Source organism: Maylandia zebra, linkage group LG7, assembly GCF_041146795.1.
Source record: "Maylandia zebra isolate NMK-2024a linkage group LG7, Mzebra_GT3a, whole genome shotgun sequence".
Taxonomy (NCBI): Eukaryota; Metazoa; Chordata; class Actinopteri; order Cichliformes; family Cichlidae; genus Maylandia; species Maylandia zebra.
Window position 1 is genome coordinate 4996327 of NC_135173.1, and position 23219 is coordinate 5019545.

Sequence of the window (23219 nt, forward strand, 5' to 3'; positions counted from 1 at the left end):
CTTTCCACTGCTCATCGGTTCACTTTGTCTCTTTCTCTCTCCTCATCGTTATCAGTCCAAGTCACACGTTTGTACAAAAAAATTTTTTCTGCTTTCCTCCAAATGAGTCATGCACAGCCCGTGCAACCGTTACTCCGGATGTCTTGATTTTATGGTTGGCTTGACTTATTTGGCAAAAACACACGCAGATGGAGACCCACAAGAAGCTGGTCACATTGTTGAAAGTGTCAGTTGATTTAATGGCAGTTTCATTTCTTCCCCTTTCCCCTTTGGCTTGTTATAAGATGTAGGGCTTTCCGCTGTGCTTTACACACACACACACACACACACACACACACACACACACACACACACACACACACACACACACACACACACACACACACACACACACACCACATCCTGACTCTCAGGTGCTTGGAAACAAAGGGGGCTAACGAGTGCCAACACTCATTTCATCACGCGGTTGAAAATGCGAGTGATATTGCATACGCGCTCCACCTCTTTCTTTTTTTCACTTAGGAAGTGTGTGTGTGATGTAGTCATGCTCCACATATACTTTCACATCTGTGTGGATGCAGGTGATAGAGAGAGAGGAATAATTAAGCTATGACAGAGGAGGCCTTAAAGCTGAAGCTCCTGTTAGCACTTCTCCAGGGAGCAGAAGGAAGAAGATGAGGAGGAGGAGAGCTGACGTCATTGCTGCTGCGGTGCTTCTTTGTCATCTTGCATCTCAAAAACTTGTGCGCAGCAGGGTAAGAATAGGTTAGGCGAGAGAGTCTACAATCACTGCTGGCTTTTTTTGTTCGTTTGTTTTTTGTTTTTTTTCCACATTCATCTCACAGTTCAGAGCTTCTTTGAGAACTCAACGGCAGAAAAAGAGCAAAGCCCCCCCTTCGCTGCGGTTACATAACTGCCATCTTCTGAAGGTGACTGTCTCCTGGCTCTGCTATCTCAGTCTTTTTCTTGGCAGGCTGCAGTGATTTGTTTTCACTAAACAGCAGAGTGGATTCGGTCTCTTTGACATTGAAGCGTCAGTATTCACTGGCATAGGCTGCCTTCGTTATGCTCAGTTAATCCTGTGTTTGTCTGGTGTGTGTCTGAAGCCTTCGATTTAAGCAGCAGACATTGATCTGTTCTCTGCAGTCCCTTAAAGTGCTTATGTGTGTTTTGAGCAGCGAGGAAGTGAATGATGGGGAGCAAAAGAAGCTGAATGTTTTTATTTGTGTCCTTCTCCTTATTTGCCCGCATCATAACTAGAGTACTCTGCAGTGATTGGCTCACTTCCTGGAGGCTTGTCTCTGCGCTATCCCCTCCCTTACCGTACCTATGCATCATTTATATGAATGAACAGGCACTTATATGTGCTCAAAACGCTGTATAACCTTGTGCTGCGTGTTCATTCCCGTGTTCAGTCCTTTCTCGATATTAATGCAAGAGCTGGCAATCACCTTTCTGCAGTTACGATGACGGTGCAAAACTGCGAGTCTGTCAGCTTCCTGAACTCCTCGACTTTCTGCAGAGGTTGGACAGGATTTGACTCAGACTTCGATTTAGTAAACATTGTGTGTTTGGTCTGCGATGGGTGGAGATGGGATGTTTAGCCCTTGTTTAGGATGTATACAGATGTCAAGATTACTGCCTCCCAGGGATTTTCACCCCCCGCTCCCCTGCCCCCCAATGTCCCTCCTTTTCGCTCTACCCTGCAGTCCACCATGTACTGCCCAGCAGTCAGCAGTTTGTTTATGGGACTCTGTTTGCCAAGCTAATCTTCCCGCCTTTCAAGTGTGAGCCAGCAAGTGGGAGGGAGGGAGAGAGGGAGAGAGAGCGAGCGCAAGAGTGTGAAAGTGAAGCAGGCAGTTGCAGTAGTTGGAAAGGAGCGAGAAAGAGAAACCTGCTCAGAGAAGTGCGTCTAGTTTTGTGAATGGTTGTTTGTTTTGAGGTGTTTTTCTCTGCCCGTCCGGCCAGCTTCGTGCGTGACCTGCGTTGAAGTCGAAGGTCTTTGCAGCAGACATATGATTACACTCAGTGCTACGTTGGAGCTGGGAGCAGTTTTCCTGGTGCACCTGTAGCAGAGTTTCAAACGGGAGCAAAAACGGGGAGGTGAAACGGTATATAGGGTGCTGTGGTTTGGAGCATCGTCACCTTGGCTCTGCTTGATCGACTGCTGGATGGGGGTGCTGGTGTGCTGTGACTGCTTCTTCTATAGGTATATTTTACGTGTCGACTCTTGACCTTTCATTCCCCTTTTGTTGTTGTTGTTTCTTGCTGTTGAGAGTATAATTTCTAGCAGTCTTTAAGTTAAACTTCAACTTCTCCATCTGATCCCTCCTCCCGTTTCCTCTCCTGCCCACTCGCTCTCTGTTATTGTGCTGCGGTTTGGGGGAGACTTTTGAGGACACTGCTGCTGTAACAGGCAGATATTCTGCTGTAGTCAGACACACACTGTATCTTGAATTGTGGGGAGGGCAAGAGGAGGGGGGGAGGCACGGAGTTGCAGACAAGGGGATGTCGATGGCTCATAGCCAGGCTCCTATAGCTGAACAGAGAAGCGGAGTGCTAGACTTTGGAGGTTATGGGTTTTGTTTGGAGGGTAGGTTAGAACTGGTTGAAATAAAATGGAATACAGCCAAAAGGTAGCTCGTCAGTCATGCTTGCCCAGCTTCTCCTCTCATCCTGTTGTGTGCCCCTTTGGGTGTGCAACACTGTTTGTTTTTTTTGGACACAGTGTTCCAGCATAAAGGGACAGGGGAACGTTTTTCCTCGTCTTCTGTTTCCCCTGGTGTTTGCAGAACACTGGACTTAACAGACTTTGCTCTTTAAAAGTAAATGTTCCCAGTTTGTTTTTTTTGTTCCCCCCCCCCCCCCCCCCCCGCGCGCGCAGATAGACCTAGCACGGCTATGCAGAGCTTTAGTTTTAAAATCTGACTGGCTTACTGGCATGCACGTAGCTGGTTATTGTGCTTGAAAGAGAGGCTAAGATGATATAGGCTCTTGGGCAGTTGGAGCAGAAAGATTCTGGTTCTTCTCTCTTGTGGTTTTAGGGCTAGCCACTCGAAGCGTGCCCCAACTGCTGTATAAAGTCTAAATATAGCTTTCTAGTCTTAAAGGACCATTTTGATGGTGAGGGTAAAATTGTAGCTTTAGCACATCCACCACAGCTGGATTCGATTAGGCCTCAGTGGGATTCAGAACTTTGTTTACACTTCATCGCTACTTTTAGCATGAATAACAGCCTGTCGTTTCTGTGTGTGCGTAATGTAAATCTAAAGCTCTGCATGTGTTAAATGCTGTTGGTGAAATGCACACAGAAGCCTGGTAAAGGCAGGGCTTATGCCAGAACTATTTAACTATTCTCCCCCCATCATGGTGAAGGCAGGGGTGGGACCTGATCCTGATGTCTCTTGGGCTCATTAAGCCAAAATGGGCTCTCAGGTCTATTTTTAGCTCTTCTCTTCCTTTGCGACTTCATCAGCCAATCAGATGTCTTGGCAGTGATGTTATATTTCTTGATTAATGTGTGTTTTAGGAGGCACACCCATCTGAACGGGTCCTCGTTGACCTCGACTCGAGGCAGCCCTGGGTCCGCTGGGCTCCGGTGTTTAAGCTTTCAACGGTAGCATTGTGTGAAGTAGAAAACGCCTGCCAGCACTCCAACAATCACTGTCAACTCCAATGTCGATCATGTCATTTAGAACAAAGCCATCTGAAACGTCTGTCGTCGTATGACGCAAGTAAAATAAAACTGACTTGGCTTTAATTACTTGGCCGTTGTATTATGTTTCTGTCCAGTCAGTAGCTTTGATTTTTATACATAGGCAAAATCGGGGGAGGAAACATGTGTATAGGAAAGATAAAAATTGCTTTCAAGTCTAAAATATGCAAGTGGCATCATTCTAATGGCCAGCAGGGGGCAGAATTCAGGGGTATAGAATTCTACATGGACATAAACCGTATTACCTCTGGAAATGTTATCCAAATAACTTAACCGATAAAGCAGGGACTGCAGTCACTTTGCTGTGAGAGTGCTGATACATTTAGCCAATATAATATAATACTTTAATTTGAATGATGAAATATCTGAAAATTAACTGCAAACGTATTATTAGAAGCATATTGTTCGATCACATATATGTAGTGTACTATATCCTAGTGTTTTTGTTTTAATTGAAATTTAACCCTTTTATTACCGATACATTAAAGACAGGAAGCTAACACGGCCACGTCTACATGTTCGTGCCACTGTTTTAATCTTGCGTGCTTCATTTCTTTCTTTCTGTTGGTAGATTGTCTCGTCTAACCAAGGGAGCAGAAAATACTTCTTATTCTTGCTGAGCGTGACTGTCCTGATGAGTTTCGATTAAATAGCTGAATTAAAATGGTTTCAGTCTCGTTGGCGGTTATCTAAGGAACCCCTCACTAAGATCTTTATGTATTGTAACGTGTAGAAACCATTCTCGTGCTCTCACATACTCTTTGCACCCACAAACTCACAAGAATTGATTTTTCCAGGGTCTCTTCCAACGCAACACTCCTGAGGCAACTACTGCTGTTGGAGTTGAATCCAAGGTCAGGGTTTCATTCAGTTTTTGAATGTCAGAGTTGTGGTCGTCAGACCTCTCTACACAATTACAGCATGAAACAAAGAGAAAATTTCAGTTTTGGCAGCATTTTGTGGTTCAGCGTTTCTCTACCCGTAAGACATGTTGCTGACACGTCGCTGGAAAGCGGCTGCAGTCAGACTGTAAGGCTCCATCACATGACAAAGCTTGTGTATGTTTGCTTGCAGTGGGTCACTTGGTTAGTTTTATAATGTGCGGTGTAGAACAATAGCTGTGTGTCGTACTAGCAGAGCAGACCATACTGGATGCCATGTGTCTCTCATTAGGCTGTCTTTGGCAGACCGGGCTGCTGTCACAGAGCTGAGCTCAACAAGAACACCATTCTCCACCAACAAGCCCCGCGATCCTTCCCCTCAGCCCAGCGGGCTCCCTTATTCTGTGGCTCACGGTCACTCAGATTGATTGGAAATGCTCAAATTTTTCAGGAAAGTTTGTTGAAACGACTAATGCCTAGGCATGCCATATAACCATTATCTATTCAATTCCTGGAAAAAGTGAATGGAATTATTTCCTGTGGCTTTGTGTTGTACAATAGGCAGCATTTATCATTCCAACTTGAGAAAAAGGCTTACACATCAAATCAAACTGTAAGATCAGCCTTTACATTTTAGATAAGGGCTGTAATATGTAGTCGTTTCTTCTTTTTTTTTTAAATCTGTTGTCCTTGTAACCCGACTAGTGTTTGTCATAAACTACTCCACCCAAATAAATGAGCCATAGAGTTGAAAGTCAACCAGCAGGATTTTGCAAATCTTAATTCTCACATATATTAGACACTCCCTGACTGGCTGCAAAAAGGCAAATGCCTGCAGTCAGACCGTGCCCTCGTTAAACCTGGTGAATTTGTAAATCGATCTTTATCTGGCCTCAGAACACTGCTGGTTGTAGGGCTGGGCTATATCATACCATTCACGGTAATACCGGTGTAGTTTTGGGCAACGATAGGAAAATGAAATATCGCGATAGAATATGGGTAAAACGCACATGCGCAGTGCCTTTGTTTACATACGCACATGGCGGCGACGCAGAATGAGAAGAGCGAAAGCGGATCGTTGAATGAAACGGACGAACCAGAACTGGTTTGTAAAAATGCTGCAACTTCAGTGGTGTGGGACTGGTTTAGCTTTCGTCCGTCAGATAAACAACAAAGCACTATTTATGGTAGAGCATGCTAGCGGGCCGTCGTTATTACCGTGTTTTTTGGAAAATGCGGCGCACTTAAAATCCATCCTTTGATTTTTCTGAAAATCGACAGAGCCTCTTATAATCCCGTGTGCCTTATGTATGAATTCTGGTTGTGTTTACTGACCTCGAAATGATTTTATGTACACGGCGCTCGAAAATCTGTCAAATGTTTCAGTGCGACTTTGCTAAGCTACGAAGCCGCGCCGCTTGATGGATTGTCGGAGCGTTACGGCTATCGTAGGCAGCCTCGCGGAGTGATACGTACTGTGCTTCAACATAATATTACAGTATTGTGTGTGTATAACCTCTTTTTAAGTTTTGTGGATATTATACATGGTTATGCTGAGGATATGTCGGCCAGTTTCCACTGGAAACGCCTTTTGGTTAAACTGTCAGCGAGGAATTTGCTTGTTTAAGTGAAAATACATTGATGGGTTTTTTGCACTAATAAAGTTGAGGAGTTGTAAAGTATTTTGTCTAGTGTCAATTATATCGTCAGTTATATCGTTATCGCAAATTTTCAAATGTATATCGTGATAAATATTTTTGGTCACATCGTCCTGCTCTACTTGGTTGGTTTTGTAATGTGTGATGAAAATGAAGGCGTGTTGAATAACTGTCAGATTGTTTATTGAACTCAGCTGAAGGAGGAGGAGGAAAAACAGCTTCATCAAAAGCATGGCTTTACCAGTTTGATCTTCTCTCCAAACTGGTTCTTCAGTGATGAAACCATGACTCAGTGCCAGACAGTCCCTTTGTCTGTGTCACTGAAGTTGTTGCGATCTCCTGGGAATAATCAGTGCATTAGAAACACAGTAAGGGATTGTGGTACAATATCATCCATGTCTAAGGTGCCCAGAAGAGAGGAAATAATCCAAACAGGTCAAAAATCCCCCCCCAAAAATTCCAGTGCCTCCTGTAGCTTCTAGTCCTGATGAGTCAAATAAAAAATATGAATACTGTTAATGGGAACAAGTAAAAATCAATTTAAATGACAAACAGCCACTGCACAACTGGAAAAAGCATATTGTTTTTTTTCTGTTTGTTTCTCACTAGTTTGAGGCTTTCCTCTGCACATGCCCAGTAGGAGACGTCTTATCACCCAGCATCTTAATGTGGAAAGAGATATTTGAAGAAATGAGGCATAAAGGGGTATCTAAACAAGGACATCTGCTTTTTAATGAGTTCTTCTGGGCTTAATTTCCTGACAGTGTAACCTGACGTCCTCCATATAAACATAACTACACATCGTATTGACGCAGAATCCATTTTTTGCGGTTGGCCCGTTCAGCACCGTTGATGAGAGAATAACTGTCATCATTTCAGTATAAGCATGCATAAATGTCAGTAAATTCTTGGAAAGAAAATGCAAAATGTGCTAAGAAGTAAAAAAAAAAAAAAATTTAAGGGACAAACATATTTGTTCCTGGAACAAATAAACTGAACACAACAAGATTGGGGTGATGTCAGCCAGTTACCTAGGTTACGCTGTACATTCACCACAAAAGTCTAAATCTGCCGTTAGTCAGTTCACATGTTAAGCAAGCTCTGTCCATCTTGCCTTAACTGACTGTCCTCTACGTTCACCTGCTCTCTAGTCACTGCAGAGGGCAGAGCCTCACACAAGAGGCTGGTTGCATAACACAGTCTGTGTGTGTGTTTCAGAAGCAGCCCTGTTCTGCTGGCTCAGGAGGAGTACAAAGAGATGGCCTTGCACTAACCTCACCTCCGCATTTAGATTCTCTCAGTCAGCAGCACACATGCTTAAATCAAAAACCATTCGACCACTTCGCAGGTTTTTTGTTTCTGAAGTATCCTTTTCCAGTTTGTGGCAGCGAAACAATAACAAGGTGAAGACAGTACTCTCCACGTTACCTATCAGTGCAGTTTAGACAAATGTTACCCAAGAGTGTTTGTGTGTGTGGCAGCAGGTGCCCTGTAGGCATCGGAAAACGTGTTACAGCTGCATGGTGGCCCAATTGGCAAGTGGATAATGGCTTCATTGTGTTGGCTCAGTTTCTCGGTTGGTCAGGTGGCAGGAAAGGGGCGAGACAAATTTCACTACCAAAACAACGTGTCTGGAGGCTTTGTACAGGCTGTAAAGGTGGCGGGTTGTTGCAGAAGCAGCCCACGTCTTGTGTGTTTAGCCTCTGGCAACAACAGACCCATTTGAGTGGAGAGGGGAAGTGCCTGGGCGTCTCATTTCCTGTTTGTCAAGCTTGTCCCATGCAGTTGTGAAAAGGGAGGGGTGGTCTGGTTCTGTCTAATTGAACACTGAATTTGGTGGTCAGTAGGTAAGACATCCTTGTTTGTACTATTAAAAATAAAAAATAAAATGCCGTCACATGCATGGCTGCGTAATTGGCTCTATGCTGCAGTGCCTCTGGAGGCTGAGTCTCCTCATTTGTTTCAATTAACTGCTATCTGACATGTCGCTGTTACCAAAGAGAGAAGACGAGGAAAAATAAGCTTTATTAAGATTTTAATTTCACACCTTAAAATCAAAGCATCGTAGGACGACTCCTACGCTCAGACGTAGGAGTCGTCCACAGAGATTGATTATTGGACAATCAGAGGGTGGAAACTGTGGCTCCCGAGAAAGCAGTGGTGCTGCAGAGTGCTGACTCCAGTTTGTTCTGAGGCAGCATTCATTTAAAGGTTGTGTGCCAAACAAGCACTCACCTCAGATGCCCTTTTTGTAGCCATAAAGCTCTTCTGCTTGTGATGAGCACAATGCCACCAAGACGCACACACAGTCTTTTGTGAAGTCTTTTGTGTTGCGGACAGATGTGCTTACTTCACTGGCAACCAGCCCATCCCCCACGGTGAGAGATGATGTCACTGCATAAGCTCATCTTCCCAGGTGGTAGATGGATCCTCCCCTGTTTACAGCCAATCAGAGGCTTGTTTACACCTGAATCCCCTGGCACGGAGACGAACAGACACACTTTCTTACGTGGCTCTGTAGTCATCTGCTGATCTCATCTCACCGAAAAGGTGAAATTAGTCTCAAATGCGTCTCACCACAGCTCATCCTTTCACTTGTATTCTGCGGAGGAAAACCCAAATATTACTGCTCATCAGTGAAACGGCTCCATTAGCATCTATTGATTTGACCTGTCCTGTGTCTTCTTTCCTTCAATCTCTTTTCTTTCCTTGTTCTTATACTGGCAGCAGCTGCCTATGCCCACATCCTTCTCTTTTTCATTGACGTGCCACGAGGATGCTGAATGGAAAAAGGGGAGATCAATCTTTATGTACACTTGCTTTCAGTGCGTCAGTGTTTGTGTAGCTCAGTAAGATTGTGTACATGTATTACTCTGCAAACACAGGACATGTCACGGAGGTTTTTTGCTATATCTGAAGTCGTCTGTGAATTGCCCTCAAATAGCAAAACATGAGTAGCTTTGTATTTCTGTAACATTTGCTGCCTTTCTTTCCCCTCCTAAATCCTCCTGTCCTCTCCTTTACCAAGGCTGCCTCCTCGCTACCATCACACTAACATGTGCGCACTGTCTTTTTCCTCTTGATTAGCCACCAGGGATGGGCATTTACAGACATGGCTGCGTGATCTTCTGTCACTGCGAATCATCGTAACAAAGGTCTTTGGGTTGGACGCGGTTACATTCTAAACAAAGTGCAGCTCGGTCCGAGTCTTTCCGAGCTTCTGCAGTTTAGTCTCAGAGCTGTTGTTGTTATGATTGGGTGTCTGTAAAAGGCGTTGCTGGTGGTTAAAACCTCCCTGCCTTCTTTCCAAGTATCTTCCTTGGAGAGATCAGACTTCCTCTCTGGGCAGCAGAGCTGTTGCACAAACACAGTCACATGTTACAACGCTGTCTGTACACCTCTAAGCCGATTAGATGTTAAAATGCGCACATCAAAGGTTTAAAATTGCTCATATTTTCCAGCCGCCTCGTTTTTGCTTTGTAAATTTGTTGGCTTCTTTGAGTCACATGCTTCTTTTCACCTTTTTGTGAGCTCCTGGGTGTGACTGCTTCCTGCAGCTTCATCACTCCCACAATTAATCGGGCTTACACAATGGACCAGAGTTTCCTCTGCTATCAGATGGTGAAGAGATCTCGTCTAGTCATCAAGGAGGTGGATGTTGTCTCGTTTTCTTCTTTCTTTCTTTTTGTGCTTGTCCTCTCAGAGCTTTTTGGTTAGATTAATAAACTTCCTCTCTGCTTAAGAGTCTGTTTATCCTTTGTTTTTGATGTTGTACCCATATCCCTGAGTTATTAGGGATATGAATTATTACCCTTGGCCTCCTCATTTGACCCAGCAACTGTTTTGATAATCAGAGCAGCAGATGTGAGTTGGCTGATTTAAAGCCAGCCCGGCTCTCGGGGGCTTGTTGTGACTACGACATGTCAACTATTGTACAACACGCACTCTAGCTAATGGATGTGTAACAGTCTGTGGAGACAAGTGTTGGAAGAGCATTTCTCAAAGTGCTCATGTTACTTACTGAGCTGAATGTTGAAAACAAAGAAAGAGGAGCGATCCTTTCAAATGGACGCCTCAGACACTCGGCAGTCGCACTACCTGCAAACCTGCCTTACAGATGGGTTAAATGGTTCATTTCAGACAGTGGATCACAAACTGAGAGGCAGCCCAAAAAAACAACTTACAAGAACTTTTTGAGTTTATGTAACATTCATGGGTTCACTTGAAGTAGTATTTTACCCCTGAAAACCCCACTATTGTCTATAGAAACTTTACATTATAATAACAAATGTTTAAATGCATATATACATATAAATTGTCAAGAAAATGGACCAGTGTGAGAGCCCAGTGGGCAGGGGGCAAAGCACAGATAAGTATGACTTGTTCACTATTTATTGGTGGCTACAGTTTACCAAGTTTAGAGCAGGCCTGCTATCTCCACGGCCCCCGGGTTAAAGAGCAGAAGGACATTGGCCAGGCTGGAGAAAAAAGCAAATGAAACGGCAACATACCAGACAGTCTGACGGAGGAAATTGAGATCGTTCCTCTGGGAAATAGGAAGGGTTTGGGGGGGAAACCCTTCATCTCTCGTCTCTGTTTGTGTCTGTGTTTCTCTCACAGGTTGGGGAGGATGCAGTGATATACAGTATACCTAGAAAGAGATGTCTGTCTGTGTACGTGTGCATTAACAGGCAGACTAATGCGATATGGCATTGGATTTTTAACAGCAATACAGATCTCATCAGCTGGTTTTTAAGGCATTGTTGTTAGTGTCGTTTGAAATTTCTCTTAGGTATGGCACTGTGCCATACCTGTCTTTTATGTAGTTCAGGTTTCGAGCGTTTGTCACATTTACCTTTCCCACGTTTCATCACTTCAAAAATTGATGATATAAAATATGTCAACCCAGACACTGAAGCAAACGGGCTGCTCTGCATCAGTAAGTCACTCATTCCTCGTCGTCATCTAGTTTTCACTCCGAAACCCAATTACTTGAGCTTAAATGTCCATTTTAAGGGAACATTCTGTGCTTTCAGTCAGTATGTGGTGGTGCGAGTCTGTTCCTGGAAGCGCTATAGGATACTTGCATCCACATTCCCCTCAATAGGAAATGTGTGTCTAAATACCCTTACTTAGGAGTTAATGAGCTGGATCAGAGCAGACATGCACAGCCCTGCAGCAAAAAGCAGAAGGCTACCCAAACTGTGCAGAAACCCCACACTCTGCTCTTTACCCCGTGCATCATTTTTACTTTTAAGAGTCACCAACAGTTTCTTCACTGCTTTGCGATATTTCTTTTCATTTTGTTTTGCCAAAGCCTGTTTCTACTTTGTTTCTTTTTTTTAAGGTCCATTCTAGCAGTTTCATCTCATTTTGTTGTTTTTTTGTTGTTATTTTTTTTTCTCTTGGAACCCTGAAAAGAGAGCTCTGTTCACCCCAAAGCCCCGTGGTCTACCCAATCATACTCCACCCTTCACACATACATCCTGTGCAAACATGGGCGTCACCTCCATCTTATTTCCCGCAACCTCCTCTTTCCATGATGCTCTTTCTTCTCCATCCTTCCCCCTTCCACCTTATTCTCTGCTGGCCTCCCTAACACACACACACACACACACAGAGACTACTACTTGTGCTCCGACGCAAACAGCAGCTCAAGTCTGACCACAGCTCTTCTTTATGTTACAAGTTCCCCTTTTCTTGCCTCATCCTGCCCAGCTTTACTGAAAAGTTGTTAAAATATTATTCCCCGTGTCCTTTTCACACTATATTTTCTTTTATGTTCATCTTACTCAACCGACACCAGCAGTAGTGGAAACTAACTCATTAAATTTTATAGTCTTCAAAGGATGCTGGCATCTGTAACGTCAGCACAGCTATGGTTCGGTTTCAGGTGGCAAAAAAAAGCACACAGAAACTTAACACACACATCTAAGCATCCACACCCAGGGATGGAAAAGTGGAGTGGAAAACTGTGTCTAGCTGTGAGGTTGTGTAAGTTTCAAACAATGTCTGCCTTGAGAGGTCTTTTTCCAGTGGTGGGAAGATGCCTCTCAGCTTCTTCTTCTTCTTAGATGAAAAAAGGAAAAAATGTATTTCTTTGCGTTGTCTGTTTCCTGGTTTGATGCAGCTGTTCATTGCCAGTAGATGGCAATGTTGATCTCACACCCAAGTCATACCTGTGTGGTCCTCTTCTCTCAGCCTGTGCACTGCTTGTTTGTTGTTTGTTTGTTTTGTTTTATTTAAACTGTAACCTGCTGCTAATGTTTTGCTTTGGTTCAAAAATGTTCTGAATTTTATCTGCAGTTGGGGAATCATTAAGATAAGTCTGTGTGCATCCAGGAATTTGCACAATCGCAGGAAAAGAGATTTTTCCTGGTCTTTTTTCAAGTCTATACGGGGTTCTGGGAACATGTGAAGGAAAGCTTTTGTGTCTCCAGCAGTGCAAACTTGTTACATTTGCACATACCTACATTTTTACAATGTTTAAGTTTATATCTAAGTGTTCCAAAACTTAGCCACATTCTCTTGGTTCTTCTTGATGAAGGAGAATCTCTTATAAGCACCATTTTATAGATTATTGCAGGTCATCTGTCTCTCCTTCCTCTAGACTGTTAAATTTAAATAAAAATTGAACATGCCATGTCATTTTAAGCCTTGGAGGTTGTGTTTTTGTGTCTGTGTTTTGGGGGGCTCTTTGTGCGCTGTTACACTTGACAGACAGGCGTTTGGCTGGTCCAAATGGTGAAGTGCAGGATAGATAGAGACTCTCCCCTCCTAAGGAATGCAGGGAGGAGGAGTGCAGCGGGCAGCCAGGGCATGCTGTGACAACCTCCCACATGATCTAAACTCTTTCACTCTTTGCTTCTTCTTCTTGCTTTTAACTGTTATTAACACTTTTTCTCTTCTGTTTTTCCCCTTGCGTCATTCTCTGCAGCTCAAACCTCTCACTTTATCACTCTCACTAATCTTAACTCCTTGCTCATTCCCATTTCCTAGTCTCCCCCCCCCCCCACCCCCACCCCCCCATTTCATCCATTTCTCTCTGTTTCATTCTCAGTCATTTCTCACTGACATAATCCACGTAGCATCCATGTCGGTGATTTATAAGGATTTGGATACGAATCTGGAATTTCTCATCTCATGTCTGCTTCTTGCTGAAGTCCTGTCTTCCTTTAGCTTTAAACAAGAAAAAACCCGTCCTCCTGTCTATTACACTCTCTCTGCTTTCATATTGAAATCAACTCTGTGCCAAAGGTTTTCAGCAAAATGTCTGAACTCCAGACTAAGCTGACTTGTAACTCGCTTACAGATGCAGCAGCAATTGATCAGACAGGTCAAGTTCTTTGATGCCATTGCTGTTTTTAAATAGAGCATGAAGTTGGAACTCTATTATGTTTGTGCATGAAGTGCTCACATATACCTCCCAAACAAGAATGTCCAACTGAACTGTGAGCCAGAATCGAATGCTCTTGATCTCCTTCAGTTCAGTCTTAAAGTAACTCTTCTCTTTGTTTAACAAAGCTGTGTTTGCAGAAAGCAATGACATGTCTTTGCTTGTAGCCCTTCCCCTACAGGAATGTAGAGCAAAGAAGAGATGAAGCAAAGGACACGAGAGCATATGTGCAAAGATTCACAGGCATAAAGGTCGAAGGGAGAAAGTGGTGAGCAAAGACTAGTTAGTCTCTGTAAGGGGCTTGCTGAATTATTGTAAATGTTTAATGCCATGTGCTTCATATGAGTAGCAAGTTGAGATGGTGTTAAAAGCACAGCTGCTTGTTGCACTCTTTATAAGCCCAAAATGGTCTGTAGCAAGTAGGTGTAAGCACTTTCTAGCTGATCGTAGTCATTGAAGCTGCCTTTTTTGGCTGGTGTTTGCACAGACATACAGACCATACGTGCCCATTTATCTCCACAGTTTTTCAGAAGAAAAGGGAGAAAATTACCAATGTTGGTTTTTTTCCTTATTTTTGATTAATAGGGAGGCATGGTAGCAGATGCTATATTTTTATTAAACAGATTTTCTTCTGCAGTTATGTACTGCAGGCCAGGTCGCTGGGTTCATGGTCCAAAGTTATCTCCCTGGCCCTGCTGACCTTTATCCGTGCCTATAGAAACCCCCCAGGCTCTAAAGACCTTCGGTCTGTGCTGTTGTTACTGCCTAAGACCTTACCTAAACACAGTGCACACTCCCACATGCCCAGAATGCAACACCAACGGGTCATATCGAGCAACTTGGAACTACTGTTTCCGATTCATTTATTTTGGGTTTTAACACGGTTGGGTCCCTGAGCTGTTTGTCATTTTGACCCCAGCGATGATTGGCTGGAGATTCACTGTGGCCTGACCAGGACTGGTCTGTTGCCAGGCCCCAAGGCGCATCTGCTATGGTCGTGACTCATGTAGCTCTGGCCTGGAATCAGTGTTTTCTTTGTTTTAAATACGTGGAATTTGTCCACTGACTTTCAGACTCAACCTGTTGAGCCAGCTCCAGAGATCGCTGTTCACAAACATGTTTTATCCAGAATCTTGTATTCCACTTTAAAACCTTTTAGTGATAACGAAAACTTTCAGCAGATTTTAACACATAAATATGAATTTTATCTATGCCTTATGCATTGTTGCTCATAACGTCAATGCTGTGGTGAATGAATATCTTACATTTCTTACAGTGCTTATTTTTCTTATCTGTTGGTCTGATCAGTTCTGACTATAATTATCATGCTTAATGTTGTTGTTTGGGTTTTTTTTTTTTTTACCGACATCACATTAGGGCTTCATTAGGCATCTGTCAGTATCAGTGATGTCGGTGTTTCCATAAATTGCCTCTGTTTATTCTTTTATTTTTTCCCACAAGCGTCCTGTTTTGTAATTAAATCCAATCCTTTGGTATCTCTTAATCAGGGTGGTCGTTTTTGATTAGTTTAACATCCTTCAAGCAGCTTCCAGGTACTGATAAAGTCAGTCTTTCTGTGGTTTTGCTTGTTAAACTAATCTGCAAATTGTTGTTGCTGTGGATTTTACATCCGTAACCTTTTTATAGTGGAAAAAAGTTGCTACACTTTCTCAAGAACTATGCCTTACCCACAAACAAATGGATGTGTGTTCAGAGAATAGAAATTTGATCCTGTATCTGCATTACTGGCAGGTCATTACAGGACTTGGCCTTTTCTATCCAACCTTTCCTGTGAAAGCTTTGCTGTGTTATTAGTAATTTACAGCAATATCTGTTTTGTTGAAAGCAGGTAGCCTTGTCTGCGTATTTGAAGGGGAGGACGCTAGCAGGGAGGGAAGAGTAAACCTCTGTGTGAGAGACAAAGGAATGTGGCAGTTGGTTTCCATTCACGTCAGACGTTGCATAAGAGAGGTCCGACTTGTGCATCATCAGAATCCAAATGGTCACACAGCGCTGCAGACTGCAGTCGTGATCACATATCGCCCATTTAGTAAAAGAAGGGTCTATTTTAGGTTAACAAGCTCTGCCTCCTCTAACTTTTATCCCCGATTCGCTAAACGTTTTGTTCCCACAAGCGATTGTCGAGGCCAAGCGCTCAAATGATGTTTTCTATTTTCAGTGACCACTTGGGTCCAATAGTTAGAAGCAAATTAGTGGAAAGTTCCTCAAGCATGGGATTTCCATTATAGCGACACACTGTTTTCTCATGATTACATGTAACACTTTAAACAGCAATATCACACTGTGATAGACCACATAAAAATGTGATTTTAATGTTTATGATGTCCTGTAATACCTTATTATAAAATTTCTTTTATTTTATTTTTCATCATTAAAATGACAGCAAAAAGGGAATGAAGAGAATGAAACTATTAGCAGTTTGAAGAAGTTCCCGAAATGACAGTAAACACAAGCAGAAAATGACCAAGAATTTGATGAAAATTTGCTGTACATTTTGCAATATTTAGAACTTTTTTTTTTTTTTTTTTTTTTTAATCTTCCTGAGACCTGTAGACTTTTGATAATGAGCTAGATACAACATACCGACCACAGCCCCAACACAAACTACCCCCACGTCTGATTATATATCCCTTTCTTACCTCTTGCTTACACAGTGACTGGTTAAGCTGCTCACTTATTTGTTCCTGCTTACTCACCCTAAGACAGACACCCATGCCCCCCACCCTTTTATTTTTTTAAACGCTTTCTGTAGTCTTTATGGTGAGGCATGCTGATACTATTATTAGCATCTTAAGAACAGAGTCTGTGCCCTGTTCTGGTCTCTGTCTCGCTGTCTCTCTCCCCTCTTCCCCAGACTCCTCACAGCTGGTATCGGGGCCAGAGCCAGACTCCGTGTGCACCCGTAATGTGGTATGCAGGATGTGGGTGCAGAAAGGAGCCTATCCTACTCGCTGTCTCTTAAAATTTCTTTCTATTTTTTTTTTTTTTTTTTTTTTGATCATATAAGGGTTACCCATAAACAAGTACTACATATTCCTTACACACTCTGACAGTCTCATTCATCTTGCTCTTACAACTGCATTCCCCAACTCAAGGCATGCACATAGCGCTACAGAATCCCATAGATTTGTGTCCATGCATGAATCTATACTATAGCCGGGCGCATGAAGTTTTGTCTGAGGAGACTGAGCAAAAACAGACAGTAAAGGAGTGAGGCGGTGAAATGCGCAGAGAGAGAATAAGAGGGCTCATCTGTTGTAAGGCAGTAATTAGAGGGAAGAACAGCGAGGGAATGATAGCTTAGTAACACTAGTTGTAATCTTCTCATGAATGGAACACCTTCCATTTGTCTGTGTTCATTTACACTAGCACATTTTATACTTAAGTGTTGCCGCTTCAGCTCTCTACTGATAATTTAATTAGAATTTATATCATACATGTGCTTTAAGAAAAAATATCAAATAAGAAATGCAAAGTAACCTCCAGATGTTTTTTACAGATCTCCTTTTGGCTTTTAAGCAGGCTTTGTTTGATTGGCTCACTGGTTCTTCAGCTTTTACAGCATGTCTGAACTCGCCTGACTGCTGCCAGCCTATCATAAATTGACTCAGTTGAAGTTCAGAATGAACAGGAGGAATGTTGCACAGCATGCAAGACAATTAAAGTGAACGAAGGTTTTAATGGTTATTTTAACACAGAAATAAATGTTTTTTACCTACACTTGCAACGCTTTTCATCCACAATTTTCAATGTCGGCAGATGAGTTTGAGCATTATTTAAAATGCATATATTGGTTTTAGTTATATTTGCACCAACTTATTTTGTGAAAGTTAACAACTTTAAGCATACATATGCAGTATCACTGTTGTAAACCCAGAAACGGTCATGCTTGTGTAAATCAGCAGGTATATAAAGTCTAGCGACACCTTTTTATTGTTTGTCGTTTACCTGCGGACCACCTGTTGCTACATTGTAACTGCAATTCTGGGGAAAGGCTGAACCACGTCCACATGGGCAGACACTGACGTCACCACACCCCACCCCTTTTGCACGTTTCTTCCCCTCTGCGATTGGACGAGAGCAATAGAGGAGGAGCGCCTTTCTGTAAAGTGTGCTCACAACGTTTTTTTTTCTCTACCCTACAGTGAGTCACACCTTCTCATAAGTCCCAACGTAGTGTTTTTACAGGCAGACTACAGCTTAACAGTATTAAGGAGAGACTCTGACATCTCTCTTCATGTTTTAAGCTATGGTCAGAGACTCTTACTTCTTTTCTGTAGATAAGAAGGTCATGCACCCTCAGAAAAACTCTAAAACCGGATTAAGTTGCAAAATGGTGCTCCAGGCAGTTGGAAAAGTACTAAGGTAAAACTTATATTTTAACTTAAAAGTGTTGTATCTGCTGTTCACTTGAGTGTTGCTTTTAATGAAGCCGAAGCAGTGGGTTGTTTTAGTGTCGTAATGCTGCTTTTATCGAAGACGCAAAAACCCGCGTCGACTTTGCCTGTTGTTTGTTTTTGTCGTCATATTTCACCACCTTCTGATTACAGCAGCGCTAACAGTTAAATATGGTTTGTTTCGGTTTTTTTTTAATTTGTTGTTTTTGTATCTAAAGCTAGAAAGTCTCTAATCTGTGGTTAAATCAAGATAAACTTGCTGCCTCTTGCCTGCAGTAATTACACAAGTATTGGGCTCCTGTGATTCTGGGGTCAGTGCAAATTATCAGGATCACCTGAAAACTAATAATTGCTTTCGCTGCAGCTCTTAGCAAGACTCAACAAGAGCAGGAGAAATGTGACACTATCTTCTCATCCAGTCTAATCAATTATTAAAGACGCCTGTAGTATTTTAACATACTTAATTGTGTTAGTCACAGAAAAAAATTACCCCCTTTTTCCCTTAAAGTAAAAATGAATAAAAGGTCAAATATTTGCCAAGGTTATGTGTAATTAGCCTCTTAATTTATAAAAAAGAATTTTACTGCTATCTACAGGTCATAATATGAAGGCGCAGACTTAATACCTGAGGAATGCCTGACCCCAATATATGGGTTAACAGTCTGTTTGTGTGTCATACAACGTGATAGAGCTACCCCAGTTATAGAGAATAAATGTGTCTACTCTGTTTGTGTCAGAGGCCCACAGTCATTATGACTGTGTTCCTCCAGGGGACAGACAGTCATGTTAATGCTGTGATGAAGGTTCCTGTTACTTTTCAAGTCTTCGGCCAGGTGTGCTTCTCTTCAAGCAGCAGCCCAAAGGGCACATGCCTCACATCCTGTGGTGTTTTGTGAAGATGTGGAGAGGGATAGTGAGGGGACTCCCCACTATTGTAGGTTCGCTTAACATATTCTAGGCTGGATATAAGAGCAGCATCAGAAAGTGTTGTTGTACAGTATGTTGTCTTTTGCAAGAACAAGTTTTTCTGCTCCGTCTTTCTTGCGAACTCAACACCCGTGCTCAAGAAATGTGCTGATCACCGAGAAACTACAGCCTTAATGTATTTGCGGGGGGGGGGGGGATGGTTTCAGAAATCTTCAGTAAAACCTAAATAAAATTACCCTGTTTGAGTTAAGACCTTATATAATCCTATTTCCTCCTTCAGTCACTGATTCAATGCCCTTGACTTAGACGCTGTTATGAGTAGAGGTTAGACAAAAGATTACTAAGATGGCTTTTAGGTATTTATGCCTTACCCGTTCTCGTTTTTCTACAAGTAGATTGATGGTTGGTGATGATTGGTGTCGAGAAATTGTGCTTTATTTCAGTATGTTGCTTCCTATTGTGTTAAATCAATTCAAGATTACACTCACAGGTGGTTAAGTCCCAAACCCTTGTGTTGTTATGATGATGAGGCTCGAATGTGGTGCTCACAGGGGTTCCTTGCATATTTTGGTAGACTGAGAGCCAGTAAATGGGATGTTTGATAGGATAACAAGGAGAAGTTGCTAGAACAGGGCTAGTAGATAGTGTGTGTGTGTGTGTGTGTGTGTGTGTGTGTGTGCATTTACATATGTTTAGGTCCGCACCCTGGCTACAGTCCTCATTTACTCATTTGTGAGGCTGCTTTCACCCCCAGTAAAGCTGTTGATTAAGTGGTGACAGCTGCACTGTTGTAGTTTTTGTTTTCTTGTCCAAAAACTAAAATTGGCAAAATATTAAAACTATACTTAACTCTGAATAAGGCAGTACTGACTTAACAAGGATGAACCTCAGGTTTAGTCGATCCTTAAGTCGGTCTCTTTTGTAAGCTCTGTAATGGCTGCTGTGGTGGAGCTTTGGTGCGCTCAGACTGCTTGCTTTTTTCCCTCTTTGTGGTTTTTCAGGGCAGGGTGCCATTGGGTCTATTTAATTTAAGTCCTGAAATAGATCAGCAGACTTGGAGAAAGCTGCTTATTTAACAAAATAGCAGAGTTCATTCACTCTGTTCTGGCCTTATCATTAAATTTCAGTATTATTCAGAGTTTTATCACACTTTTTTAAACTTGACTAGTATAATAATGGGCTTAGAAATGAGAAATAAATTAGAGATGCACTTCAATATATGACTTGATCCTTAAACTATGACGTGTGTTTAAGGTCTGGGCACATAGTAAGGCTTTATTTGCTGTATGACCTCCAGTGGATGCCAGTGCTGATTTCTGATTTGTTTTTTTGGTTGTTGTTGTTTTTTTTGTTTTACTTTTTACTTTATATTTATATTTTGTTTAATGTGCCAGTGCATTTGATCGCTTTTTTTTTTTTTTTATCAGTCAGATCAAAGCTCTTTATATAGAAAGCAGCTGTCTTAAAGAAAATGGTAAAAATTGTCAGTGTCACCCGACCAGATTGCATTAAAGCGTCCATATGCCACTCGCTGGATACCGCTGTTATCCAAAAAGCCAATTCAAGCAACAGTTGTGTAATATTTTGCTCGCCTGGAGCCAAAGGCTCAAGAGGAACATGGGTTTTGTTGAACAGGTTTTCTTTGTTTGTGTTCAGCTCACAGAAAGAACCAGTAAAAACTGAAAATGTTGTTTGTTTGTTTTTCTTTTTCTTTTATTTTAAAGCATTAATGTCAGTGATTTGGTGATATGGAGATGATTAACTATGGAAAGAAGAAGTCGGCATGTTCTGAATACTCCTGAAGCGGTTTAGTCGCCAATTTATGGTGTTAGAGAAACTACTGTAGTTAATTCTCCAAGATGGTGCGGTAATGTAGCCCCATCCGATGGCACGATTAATTGGAACCAGATTCTGGTAATGAGATGTAGGTACGCCAAAAGCAAGTCCAAGAGGTTCCTCCTTTTCTGTTAGATGAGCCTTTTGTAAGAACCAAGCGTATTCAGGATTTATTTGGCCCACAGTCAGAAAATAATCAGCAGTTAACATTTGCACGTCATGTATATGCATGTTTGGCTTGGTTGATGCTCACATGTCTACACAAACAGTCTTTCAGACCAGATAGAACTTGCTTCTTCTACTTTTTCTTTGGTGGGAAAAGGGGGCTACTGCTGTGTGTGCGTGCGTGTGTGTGTGTCTGCGCGCGACACACACAGTGCATTTGCTCTGTACTTTTGGTCTTGTACAAGAGGAAAGGTAGTGAGAGAAGATGGCTTGATGGTGGGGGAGGTGGCATTGCTGGGAAAAGTGAAAGGGTGAGAGTGGATAACGGATGGAGTTGAACAGCTGTCGGGTCAGTTACTCCACAGCTCTGCAGCACTGAACTTTGCCTAACCTGTATAACAGCCCTATTTCCTTTTTGTTTTCATTGCAGATAAACACCAGCAGGTGTTTCTTCCTGCTTCTCGCCATCCACTCGTATATAAATCAGGTTTAAATGTATCTCTCGATTATGAGGCCATATCGTGGACCTGCTTCTGCTGGTGCCAGGCACATGTTCCTTTTCTCCCCCACACTCCTGACTTCTGGATTGCCCTGATCTGCCCCTGATCTGGCGAGGAGAAAGAGGCATCTGATGCCTTTTATGGCAAAAACTTGCCTTGGAGAACATTACCAATCAGAAAGTTGTGTGAAGGGAGGAGTGCTGGCAAAGAGGAAGTTTTCTTTATCCTAAAATAAACTAATGGCTACAGACCATCACCTCCCCTTATCCTCAAATATTCGTAAGAACTGGAGGAGGCAATTGTGTGGGAAAATTATGAAATTACAAAAAGAAAGGCAGGAAATGGCTCAGTGAAACAATGTTTTTAAAAGGATCATTTCACAGGACTTGACCAGTTGTTCTGAAAGGCTTAGCAAAACCTTTGAAACGTTGTGAGAGCTTATGGTATCCAAAGATGAAGCTCTTTTGTCGGGAAAAGCTTTTTCACGTGATAGAACATGTAGCTTACAGCGCAAAACCACACAGACCACATGAATATGTCTGTGCCCTCATGAGAGGGAAGGGGGGTATTTTCTGTTTGTTTTGGCTAGAGGAAGGAAGCAGATGGCGATAAGGAGATATGGGGGAAAAAAACAAGCACTTGAAGGAACTTTAAATGTGAAAAAAAGATTGGCAATTAAAACTGACTCGGTACAGTTCATAGTGTGGGGTAAATTGAAAGCTGGTTGGGCAGGACAATCAAGAGTAAGTCTAGATAGTTGCAGCTTACAGTTGCACTGTACCCACGTCGTAGATTCAAAGTACAGTGCAAATGGTGCTGTGAGGAGAGAAGGATGGGAGGAAAGGACAGAAAGATGCCTTAAGACACATGAGTGGAGCAACTGGTGAAAGTAGCCTGTCATTAATAATTAACCATCAGCGTGTAATCTCCAGTGTCTCTGTGGTTTTACTTTTGTTTTTTCTAAATGATGCCAAAACGAGCTCAGGTACTGCCTGACGGAAACATCCGAATAATTTCCCAACAAACAAGAACCTTTAGCACCTTTGCAACCTTTGGTGTGTGTCTGCGAGTGTGACTATGCAAGTGTGAGTCTTTCAGTGTTTTCAGACGCATCCAGAAGACAGTTTACAGCTAAGCATTTGTCTGACAGATCAATTAGGAGACAGTGAACATGTAAGGAAATGGGGGCGGGGGTGTCTTAAACATTTACAAAGTAAAAAGCTCCAGGGCTCTGTATCTGTCTGTATTATGTTGACATGCCTTTCCTTGTTTGCTGAGGTGGAAAGCTGGGCGATGCTTCCTGGAGAACGGAATTAAACAGTGAAAGGCTTTTGAACACGGAGCTCTGGCCAAGAGGCCTCGTGCTTTACAGTCCAGTCGTGTTTTGAAAGTGTTTATTAGTTCCCATGGATATCAGCTGGGCCTGTGTTGATCTTCCCTCCTCGCTCCATTCCTTTCTACTTCTGCCTGCTCTCTTTTGCTCTTCTTCCATGAATTTAATACCCTTTTTCATGCAGAAAAACAAGCCAATTAACTTTCCTCCTGTAAACTCCAGTGGGGTGAGCTGTGAACAGGAAGTAAAGGAGAGAAGGCAAGAGCCGAGAACACATTGATGGATCATTGTGTTTGGAGGTTGTGGAGAAACGAGGATGAGGGGAATTTGCAATAAGTTCAAGAAGGCTGGAAATGAAGGTCAGCAGTAGCACAATAAATTTAAGGAGCA

General features: G+C 42.4%; 1 protein-coding gene across 4 annotated transcripts in view; it reads left to right on the top strand.

Annotated features, from left to right (window-relative positions):
- mob2a (MOB kinase activator 2a) overlaps positions 1-23219 on the top strand; it is a 55486-nt gene that overhangs the window by 24041 nt on the left and 8226 nt on the right. Inside the window, exon 1 of one of the 4 annotated variants that reach the window (XM_004570830.5) lies at positions 1859-2209. The exons of 2 other annotated variants lie outside the window; for them this stretch is intronic. In XM_004570830.5, the coding sequence (XP_004570887.1) occupies positions 2172-2209 (38 nt within the window). In that variant the 5' untranslated portion in view covers positions 1859-2171. Of the gene's footprint in view, positions 1-1858; positions 2210-17807; positions 18037-23219 lie in introns of those variants that run through there. One more of the 4 variants, XM_004570829.5, reaches the window with a different exon arrangement.